Raw genomic sequence first — 22,493 nt, 5'->3', positions numbered from 1 at the left:
GTAGGGGGGCATGGACCTGACCAGGTAGTCACGGAGAGAACGGTCTTTGCAGAAGGCGGAAATGGGCGGGGAGGGAAATATATCCCTGTTGGTTGGGTCCGTTTGGAGGTGGTGGAAATGTCGTCGGATGATGAGGTTTATGTGAAGATTGGTAGGGTGGAAGGTGAGCACCTGGGGGTTCTGTCCTTGTTACAGTTGGAGGGGTGAGGTTTGAGGGCGGAGGGTCGAGATGTGGACGAGATACATTGGAGGGCATCTTTAACCAAGTGGGAAGGGAAATTGCGGTCTCTAAAGAAGGAGGCTATCTAATGTGTTCTGTGGTGGAACTGGTCCTCCTGGGAGCAGATGAGGTGGAGGAATTGGGAATACGGGATGGCATTTTTGCAGAAGGTAGGGTGGGAAGAGTTGTAATCCAGGTAGCTGTGGGAGTCGGTGAGTTTGTAAAAAATGTCAGTGTCAGGTCAGTCGTCATTAATGGAGATGGAGAGGTCCAGGAAGGGGAGGGGGGTGTCAGAGACGGTCCAGGTGAATTTAAGGTCGGGGTGGAATGTGTTGGTGAAGTTGATGAATTGAGGAGAAAGTGAGGACTGCAGATGCTGGAGATCAGAGCTGAAAATGTGTTGCTGGAAAAGCGCAGGAGGTCAGGCAGCATCCAAGGAGCGCAACTCCTTGGAAGTTGATAAATTGCTCAACCTCCCGTGAGGAGGTTGAGCAATTCATCAACTTCACCAACTCATTCCACCCCGACCTTAAATTCACCTGGACCGTCTCTGACACCTCCCTCCCCTTCCTGAAACTCTCCCCACTCCCACCCCCCTCTCCTTTTTCTCTCCACCCTGTAGGCACCCTGCCTCTATTCCTGATGAAGGGCTTTTGCCCGAAACGTCGGTGTTCCTGCTCGGATTCTGCCTGACCTGCTGTGCTTTTCCAGCACCAGCCTAATCTAGACTCCGGTTTCCAGCATCTGCAGTCCTTGTTTTTACCTAGTTTATATAGTCCAACAGGTTTAATTGGAAGCACACTAGCTTTCGGAGCGACAACCACCTGATGAAGGAGCGGCGCTCCGAAAGCTAGTGTGCTTCCAATTAAACCTGTTCGACTATAACCTGGTGTCTTGTGATTTTTAACGTTGTACACCTCAGTCTAACACTGGCATCTCCAAATTAGGAGGAAAGAAAACTTTTGAGAAAAAGCTGTTCAAGTCATCATCCAGTGGTATTCAGCAAGTCCCCTGTTTGTCAGAGTGATCAATATCAGTATACTGGAATTTTTTCGACTTTTTGTTTTGTGTTCCTGTGACCGGACTGAGAATGTCACGGAGTACTTGTGCAAAAGTGGTCTGGTATTATGGCATTGAACTTGGCTAAGTTTAATCTTGGCACAAGCAAAAATGAAAGAAAACACAGCAACAAACAGTCATTTTAAATTACAGCAGCACGGGACAGATGCTGTACTGTTTGAGGCTATCAAACAAGTTTCAGTATATCTGAGCTTGTTCTTTGCAGGTGGGATTTGAGGACCAACGTTGAAAATTTGAATTCTTTGTTTCCCAGCAAAGCCAGAAATAGTGCTGAGACATTATTGCCTTTGATTTAGCAGGATCTGGAGGAAAATCTCCAGTATAGTCCAGGAAGCACGTCTGGGAAGCAGTGGGTTGTAAAGCTGAGCTCCTGTCAGATTATATTTCTTAAAATGTGGAGGATGTTTTGGCTGCTTTCAGTAGTTCGCTTAGAAATATTGTTGCTCGAAACATTTTTTTTCTATAAAAGGTAATGTTGGCCCTGCACTGATGTCATCTTAACAGCTGAGAGTTTATGCACAACCCAGAGATTTCTGTGGTAATAGACAACTTTGTAAAGTCAGATTTCTTTCCTTAAGTAACTGCTGCCTGATTCCAAACTACAGGTAGCGTTACACAACAGGTCCTTTTTGTTTAGTGTTTTCTATTTAAGTGTGACCTTAGTGCCCCTCAAAGCATTTAACTTCTTGCTGCGCTGTGCTTTCCAGCCAACTGCGTGGTACCCCAAGCAACATAAAGTCAGGAGTATGTGGTTCAGTGACAACTTTTACTGTCTTTCACCTACATCCTTAGCTACCATCCCACAAATGAACCCTGCCCCTCCCACTCCAACCATCAGTGTTGCAGTTCTCCAACGGGCTGTGCCACGCTGGCCAAATGCATTTCTTGCAGATAGACTTTGTCCTGCTTGGTCTTTGTAGCTAAATCCCACAGATAAAAATCCAGTATCTAAGCAACTGTATTGCAGAGCTTAACTGCTGGTTGTGTGAAAAAGGGGTTTTCTCATCTCTTGTTTGCTTTGTTGGTTAATTTATATTTATACCCTCTAGTTGTTGATCCTTTTATAAGCAGAGCTAGTCCCCCCCCTCAATCTGCACTATTCGGTCCCCGTGTTATTTTGAAAGCCTCTGTCAGATCTTCTCTGAGCAAAGGTCTCAATATCAGTCCCTGAAGAGCACCTCCACCACCTTCCTCCAGCCTGAAAAATAACAATATCACTTTTTCCAATCACTCGGTCAGTTTTATGTCTTTAGAATAACCACACTAATAACTTTATAATCTTCAAATGCTTAAAAATCATAGGAATGCATTCCATATTATCCAATCTTGAGGATCAAAAATGTCTATTTTGGGTTGAGTGATTAATGAAATAAATGAGTGTTCATTTTCTTTTTACAGTACTTGGGGAGCAATATAGGAGGGAGGAGAGGGCAAGCAAATTGGGTAATACTGGTTGCCCTTATTATTTAACCCCTGAGCCTGATTGGTCATTATAACTAGAATCACCATATGTGATTAATTTTAGTTGAAAGAACAAAGGGAGGCAATATAAAATCAGAAATATAATTCTCAGGAAGTTAAAACACAAAGGGTTTTAACTTCCTGAGCTTATGTGCATACGACACTGAAAACTGATGAAGAAAGTGGTTAATGAAGCATATGAGATCCTGGGCTTTATACAGAGGGGCAGAGAGTACAAAAGTAAAGAGCTCATGATAAACCTATATAAAACACTGGGTTGGCTACAACTGTAGAATCGTGTCTTTAGTTGCACTTTAGTGACCTGTGAAGATATCAGAGAGGATGCAGAAAAGATTTTCAAAAATGGTTCCTTTGGGGCATAAATTGGAATAACCTGGGGCTATCCTTCTTGGAGAAGGAAAGGTTGAGGAGGGGTCTAGACAGAGTACACACAGAGAAACTGTTTGCATTGTTGGGGGATTGACAATGTGAGGGCACCAATTTAATGCAATTGTAAAGGAAGCAATAGAGACTTGAGAAACTCTTTGCCATGGGGAGGGAGATGGACTGGGGGTGTGTACTGATGAGAGCGCGGTGGAGGCAGCTCCAATCAACGGAATTGGATCACTATCTGAAGAGCAAATTGTCAGTGTTACAAGGAAAAGGTAGGGAAGTAGGGACTTGGTGAGTTGCTCCTGGAGAAAGCTGGTGTGATCAAGATGGGCTGAATAGCCACCTCCTGTGCTGTTCTTTGAATCTACATGAGAACCAGAGATGCTGTATTAGAATGCTATTTTGCATAAGGACTCTTTCTCTACACCAATGCTGGCAAACCTGCTGAGTTTTTTTCAATGTTCCGTGTTTGGCTGAACTACTTGCTGGTTTATTGAGGAGCCTAATTTGGGTTAAATCCCCCAAGAAATCAGTCTGCTTACTGGCAATATTAGCTTGGAATCTGCAGATTGTATGTAGATCAGCTTCTTTGGGCTTCTGTACACTTGACCTTTCTATACCACAAAATATGAGGAAAGTTGGACCTTGTACCTTGCAAGATTCAGTACCAATAATTCCTATGAAAATTTTCACATTAATCTGTACAGCTGCTGGATTTGCACTGTGGACTCCTCTGAACCAGTTGGGACGAGAGTGAATGGTTAGTGGTGCAGAAAGATTGCTTGGTTCATGGATATTTATAACATTCTGTTAATTGATGTCATATGACAGACATGGCCCTTTTATTTTTGGTGTATTGCACCAAAATATTTATCGTATGATCCTTTCTAATTGTCACAAACAGCCACAAAACCTGGTCTTCACAAGCTACTGGCAAGCTGTTTTCTGTGAACAATGACTGGTTCAATTATTATCGATGAGGTTTACTTTCTGTGTAAATACAGTCATAGAAACTCGTCCATGCTGATCAAGTTTCCCAAACTAAACTAGTCCCTTTGTTTGGCCCATTGAAGGACATTGGCCTCCATATCATTTGGGTGTGGACTGTCTCAGTGATACAACCCCACTTTATAGCCAGTACTGGTGCTCAGGAACCAAAATGCACTTATCCCACACCACTCTTGGAGCTGTGTATTCATCACTCTAATTTTATGTATTCCAATTTACACACAGCTCAGGTAATGTTAGAGATCATAACCTTTGAAGTTTTGCTTCATAATTTGCAATCCAACTCCTCATACTGTCTGTTTAGATCCTCTTCCATAACTCAACCCAAATCAGTGATTCCTACATGGACCATGACAACTGGATGCTCTCCCTAACATTGCAAGTTTCTTTCCAGCCCTGAGCAGGTAGACAATAAAACATAATACAGCACAGGAACAGGCCCTTCAGCCCACCTGCCTATCTGCCTGCACACTGTCCTTATCCCTCTATTCCCTGTCTGCTCATGTTTCTGTTTAAATGTCTCTTAACTTTACAATCCTGAAATCTTGCATCAGGTGGGCAACAAGCTGTCTGAACTCTTGCTTTTGCAGACCATGGTGTCAATCCACCCTTGCTACCCTATACCAGCTGCTACTACTCTATATTCCTTGTTGCTTCTCCCATCTGAAGAGGTTTGTGTTCCACAGCGCCAAGGTGCTCATCCATCCTTCAGTCCTCATGTTTGTCTAACCGGACCAAGACAGCCTCCGATCTATTGGACAATTGCAGAGGCTGACACTCTTGCCAACTGGATCCCCTTGCCTCTCTCACTTGGTCATTCTCTCCTGTCCCTGATCATTGACCAAATTAGACCTTATCCTAAGTTGTGCAAGAGCCTCCTGATTTAAAGAATCTCAGGTGCATTTCCCTTCCCTGATGCATCACACAGTCTCTATTCAGCTGATAGCTTCTGCTCAGAATTTCTAAGCTGCTCAAACTTCAAACTTTTTTTAATTCACTCATTGATGTGTGCATCGCTGGCTGGGTCAGCATTTATTGCCAGTCTGTAGTTGCCATTGAGAAGGTGGTGGTGAGCTGCCTTCTTAAATCATTGCAATCCATGTGCTGTAGGTAGACGCCAATGCCATCAGGGAAGGAATCCCAGACTTTTGACCCAAAGCCATTGAAGAACTGTCAAAATATTTCCCAATTAGGTTGATGAGTGGCATGTAGTTGGTAGTGAGCTTGTGGCACAGTTTGAAATTGGCAGATATGACATGGTGGGCAACACTGAGATGTGACTGCAAGGGGATCAGGATTAGGCAATGAATATTCAAAGACATATATCTATCAAAAAGATAAGCAGGTTGGCAAAGAGGTGGGTTTGCCTTATTAGTAAGAAGAAACTAAATGAATAGTAAAAAAATGAATTTGGGTCAGATGGTGTAGAATTTGTATGGGTGGAATTGAGGAACTGCAAAGATTAAAAAAAACATAATTGGAGTCATGAACAGGCCTCTCAATAGTAGGAGCTGGGATGCAGAAACACTAGGAGATAGAAAGGATGTGTAGGAAAGGCAAAGTTAAATTGATCATGAGGGATTTCAATATGCAGATGGACTGGGAAAATCAAGTTAGTGGATTGCAAGAAAATAAATTTGTGGAATGTCTACAAGATGGCTTTTTGGAGCAGCTTGTGGTGGAGCCCACTAGGGAACAGGCAAAACTGGATTTAGTGTTGTGCGACGAGGCAGACTTGATAAGGAAGCTTAAGGTGAAGGAACCCTTAGGAGGCAGTGATCATAATGTTTGAATTTACTCTGCAATTTAAGAGGGAGAAGATAGAATCAGAGGTAATGGTATTATAGCTGAATAAAGGCAACTACAGAGGCATGCGGGAGGAGTTGGTTAGAATGGACTGGGAGAGGAGCCTAGCAGGAAAAACAGTGGAACAGCAATGGCAGAGAGTAATTCAGGAAACACAGCAGAGATTTGGGCTTGTTTCCACACTGTAAGTAATCTAATCTAATCTAAAGTATGACAGATTTATCCTGAGGAAAAAGAAACATGGTACAGAGAGGATGAGGCAACCATGGCTCACCAGGGAAGTTAAGGATAGCATAAAAGCAAAAGAGAAAGCATATAATTTGGTGAAGGACAGTGGAAAACCAGAGGATTAGGAAGCTTACAAAGACCAACAGAGGGCAACAAAAAAAGAATAAGGAGGGGGAAGATTAAATAGGAGGGTAAGTTAGCCAGTAATATAAAGGAAGAGTCCCTTTAGATATATAAAGGGCAAAAGTAGACATTGAGCTTTTGAAAAATGATGCTGGAGAGATAGTGGGGAACAAGGAAATGGCTGAGGAACTGAATAATTACTTTGCGTCAGTCTTCACAGTGGAAGACATGAGCAATATCTCAAAAATTCGAGAGTGTGAGGGGGCAGAGCTGAGTATGGCAGCCATCACAAAGGAGAAGGTGCCAGAAAAACTGAATGGCCTGAAGGTGGATAATCACCTGGACCAGATGGACTACACCCCAGAGTTCTAAGGGAGGCAGCTGAAGAGATAGCAGTGGCATTCGTAGTGATCTTTCAGGAATCACTAGAATTAGGGAGGGTACCAGAGGACTGGAAAATCACTAATGTGATACCCCTATTTTAAAAGGGAGTAAGGCAAAAGATGGAAAATTATGGACCAGTTAGCCCAACCTCAGTCGTGGATAAGATCCTGGAATTCGTTGAGGAGGATGAGATTTCTGAATACTTGGAAGTGTGTGGTAAAATAGGGCAAAGTCAGCATGGTTTCATCAAGGGGAGGTTATGCATGACAAATTTGCTAGAATTCTTTGAGGATGACGTGTATGGAATTAGCTGCCAGAGGAAGTGGTGGAGGCTGGTACAATTGCAACATTTAAAAGGCATTTGGATGGATATATGAATAGGAAGGGCTTGGAGGGATATGGGCTGGGTGTTGGCTTAAGGTGGGACTAGATTGGGTTGGGATATCTGGTCGGCATGGATGGGTTGGACCAAAGGGTTGTTTCCATGCTGTACATCTCTATGACTCTAAGTAACGAGCAGGTTACACCAAGGAGAGTCAACGGATGTTACCTACCTGGATTTCAAGAAGGCTGTTGACAAGGTGCCGCACAGGAGGCTATTGAGTAAGATAAGGGCCCATGGTGTTAGAGGCAAGGTGTTAGTATGGATAGAAACCTGGCTGTCTGGCAGAAAGCAGACAGTGGGGATAAAAGGGTCCTTCTCAGGATGGCAGCTTCCGACTGGTGTGTTCCTGCAAGGCTCAGTGTGGGACCACAACTTTTCACATTATACATGAATGATCGAGATGAAGGAACTGAGGTCTTCTGGCTAAGTTTGCAGATGATGCAAAGATAGGTCGAGGGACAGGTAGCATTGAGGAGGTGGGGAGAATACAGAAGGAAAGTGTGAGGTCATGCACTTTGGTAGGAAGAATAGGTCATGAAGTGCTTTAAAGGCTGGTCATGGCATTAATCAACTCCAGCCTCCCTACTACTCTTGACCCACTCCAATTTGCCTATCGGACCAACAGATCCACATCAGCTGCCTTATCACTTGCCCTTTACTCCTCCCTAGAACATCTTGACATCAAGGACAGCTATGTAAGAATCCTACTTAACCATTACAGCTCAGCCTTCAACACTATTATCCCCGCGAGACTGATTATTAAACTTAGCAATCTCAGACTAAAGAGGGAGAAAGTGAGGACTGCAGATACTGGGGATCAGAGCTTAAAAATGTGTTGCTGGAAAAGCGCAGCAGGTCAGACAGCATCAAAGGAGAAGGAGAATCGATGTTTAGGGCATAAGCCCTTCTTCAGGATGCTGCCTGACCTGCTGTGCTTTTCCAGCAACACATTTTTAAGCTCCGAATCTCAGACTAAACCCCACTTTCTGCAACTGCATCCTCAGTTTCCCGACCCACAGGCCACAATCAGTGAAGATTGGGGACAATATTTCATCCTCTCTAACACTTAATACTTGAACCCCTCAGGGGTGCGTACTCAGCCCCCTACTGTATTCACTGTATACCCATGACTGCATTGCCAAATACCAGACTAATGTTATTTACAAGTTCGCTGATGACACCACCATAGTCAGTCGAATCTCAGATGGCGACGAAACAGACTATAGACAGGAGGTGGACGACCTGGAAAAATGCTGCACTGAGAACAACCTAGCTCTCAATGCCGGCAAAGCTCTCAAGGAACTAATTCTTGACTTTCAGCTGGATGCTTCTCATGCCTCCCACGTTAACAGGTGGAACGAGTGGAGAGCGTCAAGCTCCTGGGAGTGGTCATCCACAACAAGCTTTCTTGGACTCTTCATGTGGATGCACAGGTTACAAAGGCCCAACAATGTCTCCTCTTCCTCAGGCAGCTGAGGAAATTTGGCATGATGATGAATACCCTTGCCAACTTTAATAGGTACGCCATCGCGAGCATTCTGTCTGGATGTATCACTACCTGGTATGGCAACTGTACCATTCTAGATCAGAGACAGTTACACAGAGTGGTGAACTCAGCCCGGACAATCACAAAGGCCAACCTCCCATCTATAGAATTCATCTACTAGGCTCGCTGTCAAGGAAAGGCTGCCAGCATTCTCAAAGATCCATCCCACCTTGGCAAGCTCTACCAATGGGGAGAAGGTACAGAAGCCTGAACGCACGCACCAACCGGTTTCGAAACAGTTTCTACCCTACTCTTGTTAGAATACTGAATGGACTCTCAAACTCTTAACATTTGCCTGTACCAGTGTTTTTATTTTTGCTGCTGTTTACCTATTATTTACTATCTATGCTACTTAACTATGCGATCTGCCTGTATAGCTCGCAAGGCAAAGCTTTTCATTGGTACATATGACAATAAATTCAATTCAATTCAATTCAATAGAGGCATGGACTACTTTCTAAATGGGGAGAAAATTGAGAAGTCTGAAGTGCAAAGATACTTGGGAGGTCTAGTCCAGGATTCTCTCAAGGTAAACTTGAAGGTTGAGTCATTAGTTATGACGACAAATGCAATGATGGCATTTATTCTGAGAGAACTTGAATATAAAAGCAAGTATGTACTTCTGGGGCTCTGTAAGGCTCTGGTCAGACCACATTTGGAGTATTGTGTGCAGTTTTGGGCCCCATATCTCAGGAAGGATGTACTGGCCCTAGAGCATGTTCAGAGGAGGTTCACAAGAATGGTTCTAAGAATGAAAAGCTTAACATATGAAGAACATCTAAGGACTCTGGGTTAATACTTAATGGACTTTAGAAGGACGAGAGTGATCTAACTGAAACATACAAAATACTGAATGGCCTGGACAGAGTAGATGTTGGGAAGATATTTCCATTGGTAAGAGAGACTAGGACCCGATGGCATAGCTGGAGAGTTAATGGAAGACTTTTTAGATTGGATATCAGGAGAAACCTCTTCAGGCAGATAGTTATGAATCTATGGAATTCATTGCCTCAGAAGGCTGTGGAGGCCAGGTCATTGAGTATATTTAAGATAGAGATAGGTAAGTTCTTTAGGATCAAGGGTTACGAGGAGAAAGCGGGAGAATGGGGTTGAGAAACTTATCAGCCATGATTGAATGTCAGGCAGGAGACTGGAAGAAAGCAGAAAGCCAGGCAGGAGACTGGAAGAAAGCAGAAAGCCAGGCAGCATCGGCAGTGCAGAAGTTGATGTTTCAGGTGTGACTGTTCTTCCGGACCTCCTGATGCTGCCTGGCTTTCTGTGTTCTTCCAGCCTCCTGCCTGTTTACTTTGGATTCCAGCATCTGCAGTTTTTCTTGTCTCTAACCATGATTGAATGTTAGAGCAGACTCAATGGGCTGAATGGCCTAATTTTTGCTGCTATGTCTTATGGTCTTATGTATCTGCTACCTTCTCCTGGTTGGAAGTGGTCAAGTGTTTGGAAAGTGCTGTCTAAGGATGAATTTCTGCAGTGCATCTTTTAAATGCTCCACAATGCTGCTACTGAATGTCAGTGAAAGACAAAGTAGATTTTCTTTTGTAGATATGGGTGTGAATCAAACAGGTTGCTTTGTCCTGGATGGTGTTGGGCTGCTTCTGTCCAGGCAAGTGGAGCATATTCTGCCATGCACTTGACTTATTTCTTGTTGATGGTGGACAGTCTTTGGGGAGTCAGGAGGTGAGTTTCTCACTGCAGAACTCCTATCGACTGTATTTATATGGCTCGTCTAGTTCAGTTTCTGGTCAATGGGAACCCTCAAAATGTTGATACTGGTGGATTCAATGAAAACAACACCACTTTGTTGGCACATTAACACTATTGAATAAATTATATTTGTAAAACTTTCTCTATGGCCACACTTGGAGCATTACATGGCTGTTGCTTTAGAAACACCTGGCCACTAAATTAAATACTTCTTTATCATTTGACTGTGCATAATATTATGTTGTACCCAAACAGTGAATCCAATTGTGTTGAATGCACCCACTTAAGCAGGTTTTGATGTTCTGCCCATTGAATGGATTCTGTTCATTTTCAGATTCTGAGACACTAATGCGCTGTTTAGAAAAGTGAGTGGTGATTAATGCTGTGTTTGTTTCAATTGATTTGCTGAATGAACAGTTAAATGGACTGGTACAGCAGACAATTCATGAGCTGCTTTGTTTTCTCTTGGCTTATATAAATTAGTTTTGGGATTTTGCCTATCTGTGTATGTGTTGTCAATGCCCAGCTGGCTGGCAAATAGGGCTGTTGCTTGTGCATTGGCAGATAGTGCAAGTGATATCATATCACCATGACAGAGCCCTAGATATGAACAATAACATTTACAATAATCCACTGCATCCAAAAGGACAACATTGTCTCTTGTATTATAGCATACTGACTGCAACTGTTATGATTTAATGTGCAAACATTGAAAGATGCCCAAGCCTAGCTGTCTTGGACAGGTAGGTCGTCATTAGGGCACGAGGCATCATAGTCAGGGATCCAAATGTAAAGTGGAGGCTGGCAGTGAGAAAGAGAGTGAGAATAAATATGGGGTAGCTTCTGGGAATATAATCTGTATTTTATCAGAGGAATGAAACTCCACTGCCATTCCAACTAATGGGGAAAACTCAATAAACATTGGAAATACTGGAAACTTGATCTAGGATGGATTTTGTTGTTTCCTACTTGGCTGAGAATGGGGTGGGATCAACAGTTACTCACCAATGGTCTGACTTTGAGTGCAGATAGGCACTTGAAGGGGAGGGGTGGACCCATGCAGCTCAAGCCACTTTGACTGAACGTATGCGATAACATTTCAGTCCGAGGTGACACGCTTCCAGTTCCCCTCCGGATGTGTTTGTCCCTTTGTCCAACACTCCATCCAACGTTGTGATCATATGGCCAAGGCTTTTTGTCTCTGCAGCCGCCCGTCAGTGGTGTAGTCAATAGCCTTTAATTATATCACTGTTGGCAATATTAATTCTTGTATGCATTATTTCTCAAAGCTTGATTTATTGTTCATTGCTAGTGGAAAATTGATGTGCTGTCTCTAAAAGCAATTGTTTTTAAAGTTGGTGGCTTTCTGGATCCTTTCAGAAGGCATTAAAAGTCAACCATGAACTTTGGCACTGGAGCTATGTATACAGCAGAGAAAATAGATTACCTTACCTGAATTAGCTGGATTTTAATAATAATCTAGCTGCTTCAAAACTGATTTTCTGATGTCAGCACACAAATGACCTGATTTGTTGATTGCTGTGCTCTTTTTTAGCTGGCCCATGTCGGCACCTCGTGTCTGATTGATTGTGTTGCTGATTGTGATGCTGTATGTGCTGGTGGCATACTATTGAGGGATTTTTGATTGTTGTTTCCCTGCAAGGAAATTATTGCTGCACTGAATTGGAGACTAGCTTCTTGTATCTAGTCTGGCCTGATAGAGGTACCATGGAAGGAGTGAAAGAGCTGGTAAGGTTCGGGTTGAAATGAGTTGTGCATCCAGGGTATTGATAATATGGTAAATCCGAAGTTCATTTGCTCTTGATATCCAGCATCTGTGTAAAAACGGTGAATAAGTCGTTTGTGTGAATATGCTCACTGCCTCCTGGTTTTTCTTGCAACTGAATGCGAAATGTTCAAAATTTAAAATATTTGACGTGCAAATTCCTGGATGCAAATCCCTGGGATTTGAACAGGCTCCTGTCATAATGTACTGTTCATCAGTTTCTATCAGCCATGTGATTGGATTAGTTTAATTCTGCTGATTTGCTATGTTTTGTTAATGTGACTGTAAGGCAGAAAAGCCTGCAACAGCTGGAGGATAAAACATGGCAACAATCACTTAAATTGGGTTTGAAACTGACCCTTCTTTCTTCACTGTTCAACAAGCACCAAGATATGGCTTGGCTGGTGGTGAGAAGGGCTCTGCCTGTGAGATCCTTTATGCACGCCCGGACTCTCAGCTGCACTGCCCTCGAAGCGGCTGCGGGGGGGGACGAGACTGTCACACACCTCCTTCTGGAATGTGCCTATGCAGAGGAAGTCTGGAGAGGAATGCAGTGGTGTTTGTCGAGGTTCGTCCCGAGCAGCGCCGTGACGCGGGACTCCGTGCTCTATGGCCTGTTCCCCGGGACGCACACCGAGACGAACATCAACTGTGCCTGGAGGATCATCAACTCGGTGAAGGACGTTCTCTGGGCGGTCCGAAACCTGCTGATCTTCCAGCTGAAGGAGTTGACCCCGACTGAGTGTTGCAGACTGGCACATTCCATGGTCCAGGACCACGTGTTGAGGGACGCGCTGAAGCTTGGGGCAGCTGCTGCCAAGGCGCGGTGGGGAAAGACCACTGTGTAAAGTCTGCCTGCCTAACGAAGAACAGGGGGCCCATGCAGTCATTTGGGCTCTGCTGACGCCTCAGCTAATTATATGGGCATATGATCAAAAAATGTACAGACCTGTATAAAAATGATAAGTTTTGATCTCTGTATGTAAATGTTTACATACGTATGGCATGACCAATTGTACAGACCATCAAATTATTTATGAATAAAGTATATTTTTGGAAAAAAAAAGTTGTAAACTTCAACTCATCCAAAACTCTGCCACCTAAGTCTACACTAAGTCCTAGTTGCGAATCAGTCTTAACACCATTTGAGGAACTGGGAGGTAATATTTAAAATTTGAATCCAGTATTCAAATTGCACCACAGGCTTGATCTCTTTCTCTGATCTCCTGCAAATGCTGCAATACTTTCCTCTCTCGAACTTTCCCTCTTTTACAATCTTTTTAGTTATTCATGTCGCTCTCCACTATACCTTTAGTTGGCAAGGCTCATGCTCTGGACTTCCCTCAGTGAAACCTAATGCCTCTTTGCTTTGGAATCTGCTTTCCTCCTAATGCCTCTATATGAAGTTTTCTGGGGCACATTTCTACATTAAAGAGACCTGTGAATTTATATTATATTATACAAATGTGTGCGTTTGTATTTTGTTTCTTCATTCATCTGTGGGACAATGAATATTGCTGGCTGTGCCAGCACTTTATTGCCTGTCCCAAGTTGCCCATGAGAAGGTGGTGGTGAGCTGCCTTCTTAAACTACTGCAATCCACTTGCTGTGGGTTGACCTGCAATGCCATAAGGGAGGGAATTCCACGGGTTTGACCCAGTGACAGTGAAGGAATGGGGAATAATTTCCGAGTCAGGATGGTGAGTGGCTTGGAGGGAACTTGAAGGTAGTGGTCCCATAGATCTGCTGCATTGACTTCTAGCAGGAAGTGGTTGTGGGTTTGGAAGGTGCTGTCTGAGGATCTTTGGTGAATTTCGGCAGTGCATTTTGTAGATAGTACACACTGCTGCTACTGCGTTTTGATTGTGGAGGGTGTGAATGTTTGTGGATGTTGTGCCAATCAAGTGGGTTGCTTTGTTCTCTATGGTGTCCAGCATCTTGGATGTTGATGGGGCTACACTCATCCAGGCCAGTGGGGAATATTCCATCATAATCCTGACTTGTACCTTGTAGATGGATAATCCTCAGGATGATGTTAGTGGGGAAATCAGTGATGGTAACACTGCTGAATGCCAAGGGGTGGTAGTTAGATTGTCTCTTATTTGTGATGGTCATAGCCTGACATTTGTCTGGCACGAATGTTACTTGCCACTTGTCTGCCAAAATCTGGATACTGTCCAGATCTTGTTGCACTTGAACATGTTTCAGTATCTGAGGAGTTGTGAATGGTGCTTATCATTGTGCAGTCATTGGCAAACATCCCTACTTCTGACCTTATGATGGAAGGAAGGTCATATAATGAAGTAGTTGAAGGTGGTTGGACCAAGGACACTGCCCTGAGGAACTCCTGCAAAGATGTCCTGGAGCTGAGATGACTGACCTCCTATCTGTCAGGTATGACACTAACCACTGGAGAGTTTGCCCCCTGATACCCATTGATTCCAGTTTTGCTAGGGCTCCTTGTTGCCACTCTTGATTGAATGCAGTCAAGGGCTGTCACTCTCCTCTCCTCTCCTCTCTGGGATTCAGCTGCTTTGTCCATGTTTGAACCAAGGCTGCAATGAGGTCAGGAGCTGGGTGGCCCTGGGGGGAACCCATTCTGGGCCTCACTGAGCAGGTTATTGCTGAGCAGGTGCTGCTTGATAATGCTGTTGATGACACCTTCCATCATTTTACTGATGATGGTGGAGTGTAGATTGATGGGGCAATAATTGACCAGGTTGGATTTGTCCTGCTTTTAGAAGTACAGGGCAATTTTCCACATTGTCAGGTAGATGCCAGTGTTATAACTGTACTGGATCTGTTTGGCTAGGGGAGCGGCAAATTCTGGAGTTCAGTACTATTGCTGGAATGTTGTCAGGGCCTGTAGCCTTTGTAGTATCCAGTGTCTCCAACCATTTCTTGATATCATGGGGAGTGAATCGAATTGACTAAAGACTGGTATCTGTGACGCTGGGGACCACTGAAGGAGGCTGAGATGGATCAACTACTTGGCACTTCTGGCTGAAGATTTCTGCAAAAGCTTCAGCCTTATCTTTTACACTGATGTGCTGAACTCTTCCATCATTGCGGATGGGGATATTTGTGGGGCCGCCTCCCCCAGTGAGTTGTTTAATTGTCCGTCACCATTCACGACTGGATGTGGCAGGACTACAGAGCTTACATCTGATCCATTGATTTGCTCTGTCTAGCACTTGCTACTTTTGCTGTTTGGCAAGTAATCCTGTTTGGTGGCTTCACCACATTGACACCTCATTTTCAGGTATGCCTGGTGCTGCTCCTGGCATGTCCTCCTGTACTCTCCATTGAATGAGGGTTGATGACCCGGCTTGATGGTAATGGTTGAGTGGGGATGTGTTGGGCTATGAGGTTATGGATTGTGCCGGTGTACAGTTCTGCTGCTGTTAATGGCCCATTGTGCCTCATAGATAGCCAGTCTTAAGTTGCTTGACCTGTTCAAAGTCTGTCCCATTTAATACAGTGATAGTGCCACACAACACGTTGGAATTTATTCTCAGTGTGAAGGTGGGACTTCGTCTCCACAAGGACTGTACGATGGTCACTCTTACTGATACTGTCATGGACAGATACATCTGCAGCTGACATGTTGATAAGGATGAGGTCAGGAATGTTTTATCCCCTCTTGTTGGTTCCCTCACCACCTACTGCAGACCCAGTCTGGCAGCTATGTCCTTTAGGACCTGACCAGCTCAATCTGTAATAATACTGTTGAGCCACTTTTGGTGGTGGACTTTGAAATCCCCCACCCAGAGTACATTCTGTGCCCTTGCTATCCTCGATGCCTCCTTTAAGTGGAGTTCAACATAGAGAAGTGCCAATTCATCAGCTGAGGGAGGATGCTATGTGCTAATCAAGAGTTTCCTAGCCCAAGTTTAAGCTGAAGCCATGAGACTTCATGGGGTCTGAAGTCAATGTTGAGGAGTCTCAGAGCAGCTCCCTCCTCTGAGCTCTATACCATTGTGCCGGTAAGGCAGAGCATATCCAGGGATGAGGATGGTGGTGTCTGTGACAGTGTACAGTGTGATTCCGAGAGTATGACTATGTGAAGCTGTTGCTTGGCTACTCTGTGACGAAAAGGGTGGTGCTAGAAAAGCACAGCAGGTCCGGCAGCATCCAAGGAGCAGGAGAGTCAACGTTTCGGATATAAGTCCTTCAGAAGGAAGTCTGTGAGACAGCTTTCCCAACTTCAGCGCTAACCCTCAGATGTTGGTGTGGAGGACTTTGCAGGGTCAAGAGGGCTGTTTCTGCCATTGTTTTTTCTGCTGCCTAGGTTAACACCAGGTAATCCGTCAAGTTCCATTGAAGAAAATATGTTGCTTTAATTATTCGCAATCCCTTGGGGAGTGTTCAAACCTTTCTCACTTCTTCCCTACCCCCACCACTACCCCATCAATAACATAAATGCCACTTTTTCTTAGCTGCTATCAATTCTGATGGAGGATCACTGGACTCAAAATGTTAACTCCGTTTTCTCTCCACAGATGCTGTGTTTCTCCAGCAATTTTTTTTTGTCCCACTTGAGATACGTGCATATTTTTAGAAGTCAGAAATCTCTGGCTATTAGGATTTTTCCCCTGTCTTTGATCTTCATTTTGGATTGAATATCCCATAGGAAACAGAAACAGGAGTAGGTCATATGGTCATTTTGATCTAGACCCCTACTTCTTGATACCAAATTTCAAGTTAACTATTTGGAGTTCCTTGTTTGAGCTGTGTTTCACAAGCACAGTGGTAAAACTGGAGCATTCTGAATCTGAAGTCCTCACTGAGATTCTCCACATAGGTACTGAGATGCTCCACCTCAATATGCAGGTGGACTGGGCTCAATATGCAGGTGGACTGGGCTCAATATGCAGGTGGACTGGGCTCAATATGCAGGTGGACTGGGCTCAATATGCAGGTGGACTGGGCTCAATATGCAGGTGGACTGGGCTCAATATGCAGGTGGACTGGGTAAATAATGTTGCCAGTGGATCCAAAGAAAGGGAATTCATGGAATACTTACAGAATGGCTTTTTGTAACAGTTTGTCATGGAGCCCACAAGGGAGCAGGTAATTCTGGACCTAATGCTATGTAATGAACCAGACTTTATAAAAATCTTAAAGTAAGGGAACACTTAGGAAGTAGCGATCATAATATGGTAGAGTTCAGTCTGCAGTTTGAAAGAGAGAAGGCAAAATCGGATGTAATGGTGTTACAGTTAAATAAAGGTAACTATGAGGGCATGAGAGAGGAACTGACGAAAATAGACTGGAAGCAGAGCCTAGCAGGGAAGACAGTAGAGCAAAAATGGCGGGAGTTTGTGGGTAAAATTGAGGACACTGTACAGAGGTCCATCCCCAAGAAGAGAAAGATTATCCGGGGAGAGCTTAGACAGCCATGGCTGACAAAGGAAGTCAGGAAATCTATCAAAGACAAAGAGAGAGCCTATAAAGTGGCCAAGAGCACTGGGAAATCAGAAGATTGGGAAGGCTACAAAAACAAACAGAGGATAACAAAGAGAGAAATAAGGAAGGAGACGATCAAATATGAAGGTAGGCTAGCCAGTAATATTAGAAATGATAGTAAAAGTTTCTTTCAATACATAAGAAACAAACGACAGGCAAGAGTAGACATTGGGCCACTTCAAACTGATGCTGGAAGTCTAGTGATGGGAGATAAGGAAATAGCAGGAGAACTTAATAAGTACTTTGCGTCAGTCTTCATAGTGGAAGACATGAGTAATATCCCAACAATTAACGGGAGTCAGGGGGCTGAGTTGAGTATGGTTGCCATTACAAAAGAGAAAGTGCTAGAAAAGCTAAAAGGTCTTAAAATTGATAAATCTCCTGGCCCTGATGGGTTACATCCTAGAGTTCTGAGGGAGGTGGCTGAGGAAATAGCGGAGGCGTTGGTTGAGATCTTTCAAAAGTCACTGGAGTCCGGGAAAGTCCCAGATGATTGGAAGATCGCTGTTGTAACCCCCTTGTTCAAGAAAGGATCAAGGCAAAAGATGGAAATTTATAGGCCAATTAGCCTAACCTCTGTTGGTAAAATTCTAGAATCCATCATTTAAGGATGAGGTTTCTAAATTCTTGGAAGAGCAGGGTCAGATTAGAACAAGTCAACATGGATTTAGTAAGAGGAGGTCGTGCCTGACAAACCTGTTGGAGTTCTTTGAAGAGGTGACAAGTAGGTTAGACCGGGGAAACCCAGTGGATGTGGTCTACCTAGACTTCCAAAAGGCCTTTGATAAGGTGCCACATGGGAGGCTGCTGAGCAAGGTGAGGGCCCATGGTGTTCGAGGTGAGCTACTGGTATGGATTGAGGATTGGCTGTCTGACAGGAGGCAGAGAGTTGGGATAAAAGGTTCTTTTTCAGAATGGCAGCCGGTGACAAGCGGTGTCCCGCAGGGTTCAGTGTTGGGGCCGCAGCTGTTCACATTATATATTAATGATCTGGATGAAGGGACTGGGGGCATTCTAGCGAAGTTTGCCGATGATACAAAGTTAGGTGGACAGGCAGGTAGTACTGAGGAAGTGGGGAGGCTGCAGAACGATCTAGATAGTTTGGAGGAGTGGTCCAGGAAATGGTTGATGGAATTCAATGTGAGCAAATGCGAGGTCTTGCACTTTGGGAAAAAGAATAGAAGCATGGATTACTTTCTAAACGGTGAGAAAATTCGTAAAACCAAAGTACAGAGGGATCTGGGAGTGCTAGTTGAGGATTCTCTAAAGGTAAACATGCAGGTTGCGTCCGTGATTAAGAAAGCGAATGCAATGTTGTCAATTATCTCAAGGGGGTTGGAATATAAAAGCACTGTTGTGCTACTGAGACTTTATAAAGCTCTGGTTAGGCCCCATTTGGAGTACTGTGTCCAATTTTGGTCCCCACACCTTAGGAAGGACATACTGGCACTGGAGCGTGTCCAGCGGAGATTCACACGGATGATCCCTGGAATGGTAGGTCTATCATACGAGGAACGGCTGAGGATCCTGGGATTGTATTCACTGGAGTTTAGAAGATTAAGGGGAGATCTAATAGAAAATTACAAGATAATACATGGCTTGGAAAGGGTGGACACTAGGAAATTGTTTCCGTTAGGCGAGGAGACTAGGACCCGTGGATACAGCCTTAGAATTAGAGGGGGTAAATTCAGAACAGAAATGCGGAGACATTTCTTCAGCCAGAGAGTGGTGGGCCTGTGGAATTCATTGCCACAGAATGCAGTGGGGGCTGGGACGCTAAATGTCTTCAAGGCAGAAATTAATAAATTCTTGATGTCACAAGGAATTAAGGACTACGGGGAGAATGCGGGTAAGTGGAGTTGAAATGCCCATCAGCCATGATTGAATGGCGGAGTGGACTCGATGGGCCGAATGGCCTTACTGTCAAACCTCTCTGGCACCTTCCTTCACTTTTTCGTTTTACTCCAGATTCCACCATGTCACGTTGTACCCCAGAATTAAACAAATCATTGTCTCCAAATTGCGTTCAGTTGTTACTCCTCACTTGGACAGTTTCTCAGTAACCATCATTCATTGTAATGGGAAGTTTTATTTTGGCTGGAATCTTGATCAAAGAACGAATGACTAATGATCATTGTAAGCAAGTAGAGGCAGGCCTGTTACACAGGTCACCCTGTGTGGAAACCTCATGGTTTTGCATGATTTATTGCACAGAAACGTGCAGTAAATCCCAGATTGTAAGATGTGTTTCTTTGTTCTCAAGATGTCTGGGATGATAGCAAATCTTGCATTTAATGCCAACCCTCATTGAACAGATGACCAAGTGGCTACCCCCTAAGTAATTGCAGCAGGTTAAGTGTCAATCACAACTTGGGTCTAAAGGTACAAATAGGCCAAATCATGTGTGATTGGAAAGTTGTTTCAGTGAATGAATTGCATTTAGTGCATTCTGACAGCTTTTTTTTAATCTTTGGTGCCAGCTCAATTATAGACAGAGACAGGAAACAGTAGGAATAAGCTGGTCATTTTCAGAGTGGTAGGCAGTGATTAGTGGGATACTGCAGGGGTCAATGCTTGGACGCAGCCATTTGCAATATATAATGTTTTAGATGAGGGAATTAAATATATCTCCAATTTTGCAGATGAACAAAGCTGGGTGGGAGGATGAGCTCTGAGGAGGATGCAGCGATACTTCAGTGTGATTTGGATAAGCTGAGTGAATGGGCAAGTGCATGGTGGATGAAAGATAATGTGAATAAATGTGAGGTTTTCCATGTTAGGAGCAAAACAGGAAGGTGAATTAGAAAAATGAGAGCGATCTCATGGAAGATATTACAATTCTAACAGGACTAGATACAATGAATATCGGAAGGATGTTCCCCAGGACCAGGGATCATGATACTATGGAGTAGGGCATTTAGGACTGAGGTGAGGAGAAATTTCTTCCTCCAGAAAGTGGTGAGCCTATGGAATTCTCTGCCATGGAAAGCAGTTGAGATATAAACATTGAATGTTTTCAAGAAAGAGTTAGATATAGTTCTTGGGGCTGAATGGATCAATGGGTTTGGGGCCAAGGGAGGAGGAGTACTGAACTGGATGCTCAGCCATGACCATGTTGAATGGAAGAACAATCTCAAAAGGGCTGAATGACTTTCTCCTATTATTTTCTATGTTTATTATCAGACTTTGCAGCTTTGAGTTTGCAACCTGTAGTTGCTATCCTTTATTGTAACCACTGCAGGCTGCTATCCCTGCAGTCGACTGATAAAATGTTATAATTGGATTTTTAAAAGGAATATTATACCAAAGGAATCACTGCCTCAGCTGTTTCACTGCTTTGTGGACCAGATGGGGAGGAATTAAGATGTGGGAGATGTGCATTTGGAGCTGGAGCTGTGGGTCTGAACGAATATTATTTATTTGTAGTGATGAGGCTATATGGGGTCTGACTGAGCATTAGTATTTGAGGAGGAGACTGTGTGAAGCTCATGCCCTGGTTGGTGATCCATCTTATTTTCTTTTGTCAGATGAAGATTTCTTTCAATGACTCCAGTCTGCATACGACATTTGAGTATCCATCAGAGAACTCCCTCATACAGGAGGAGGAATCTGAGGAGAGTGACAACGATGAAGAGGAGCAGTCCTCAACATTCTTCTTTCCACGTCCCAGCTACACCAGCTCTCCCACAACACCGAGCAGCCCCTTGCGGACTAACACTGTCGTCTCAGGTATGTTGGTATGATCCCTTTTGACACCAAGAACTTTTAAAAAGATACTTCATTTCTAATGACTGACCTAAAGAAATTCCATGTCAGGATTTCAGGTTTTAAGATTTTTACTGCAACAAACAAGCTAAAAGCAGCATTCATTAAAAAAAGCTTAATAGACAATTATTACTCTAAACTAAAAAGATATATTTTCCCTCAAACATTTTTAACTAACTGAAAATTCCATGTCACAGTTATACTTCTCTTATAAGAACTAGCCTAAAATCGCTCCCAGCTTCCAACAAGATTAGGGATTTGCTCTTCCCAACTTGCAGAGTCATAATGTTATGTCACTGTTAAAAGGCACTTCTCTGTTTCTGGTGAAGATTAGATTCCCTACAGTGTGGAAACAGGCCCTTCGGTCCAACCAGTCCACACCGACCCTCCCGAAGAGTAACCCACCCAGACCCATTCCCCTACATTTACCCCTGCACCTAACACTATGGACAATTTAGCATGGCCAATTCACCAAACCTGTACATCTTTGGACTGTGGGAGGAAACCGGAGCACCCAGAGGAAACCCACGTAGACACGGGGAGAACGTGCAAACTCCACACAGACAGTCGCCAGAGGCTGGATTCGAACCTGGGACCCTGGTGCTGTGAGGCCGCAGTGCTAACCACTGAGTCACTGTGCTGCCCCAAAGTTGACAACTGGCAATATCCCACCAATCCAAAATTATTCTTCTAGAGTCTTCCCATTGATAAGGCATGAATGCCTTTGATTTGAGACCATGTTCTCCCTGGTAGGTTCTCGACTGAAAGGCAGCACGCTGATCTCTTCTCACCACACTAGCTGCAGCTTTAATTATTATTCTGAGATCGTACTTTCTGTCTCTCTCTCTTTTCTGACCGGAAAATTTGAGACAGTAGTTGAGCCAGCTGTTGTTATCTTTGCTTTCAGATGTGAATATTTTTCACCTTACCACTCAGTGAGTTTCTCAACCTGTGCTTTCCACCCCTATGATATCCGTTCCTACGATGACAAGTCATGTTGGCTTGTAGTCCGGCAGAATTTGTACCCACTTGACAATTCCATTTTACCTAGAATTAAAGGGACAGATCTAAATTATAATTATAAAAACCTTGCATTCGTAACGTGTGTCAAGCATGA

General features: G+C 43.9%; 1 protein-coding gene across 2 annotated transcripts in view; it reads left to right on the top strand.

Moving 5' to 3' along the window:
• anapc2 (anaphase promoting complex subunit 2) overlaps nt 1-22,493 on the top strand; it is a 184,346-nt gene that overhangs the window by 66,183 nt on the left and 95,670 nt on the right. For both annotated transcript variants that reach the window (XM_087998567.1, XM_043719833.2), the window contains exon 2: nt 21,139-21,340. In XM_087998567.1, the coding sequence (XP_087854693.1) occupies nt 21,139-21,340 (202 nt within the window). The remainder of the gene's footprint in view (nt 1-21,138; nt 21,341-22,493) is intronic.

The sequence above is a fragment of the Chiloscyllium plagiosum genome, unplaced genomic scaffold, assembly GCF_037043375.1.
Source record: "Chiloscyllium plagiosum isolate Xiang-an unplaced genomic scaffold, Cpla_swu_hap1 HiC_scaffold_21, whole genome shotgun sequence".
Classification (NCBI taxonomy): Eukaryota; Metazoa; Chordata; class Chondrichthyes; order Orectolobiformes; family Hemiscylliidae; genus Chiloscyllium; species Chiloscyllium plagiosum.
Note: the sequence above shows the minus strand (reverse complement) of the source record. Positions and strands in the feature narration are given on the sequence as shown.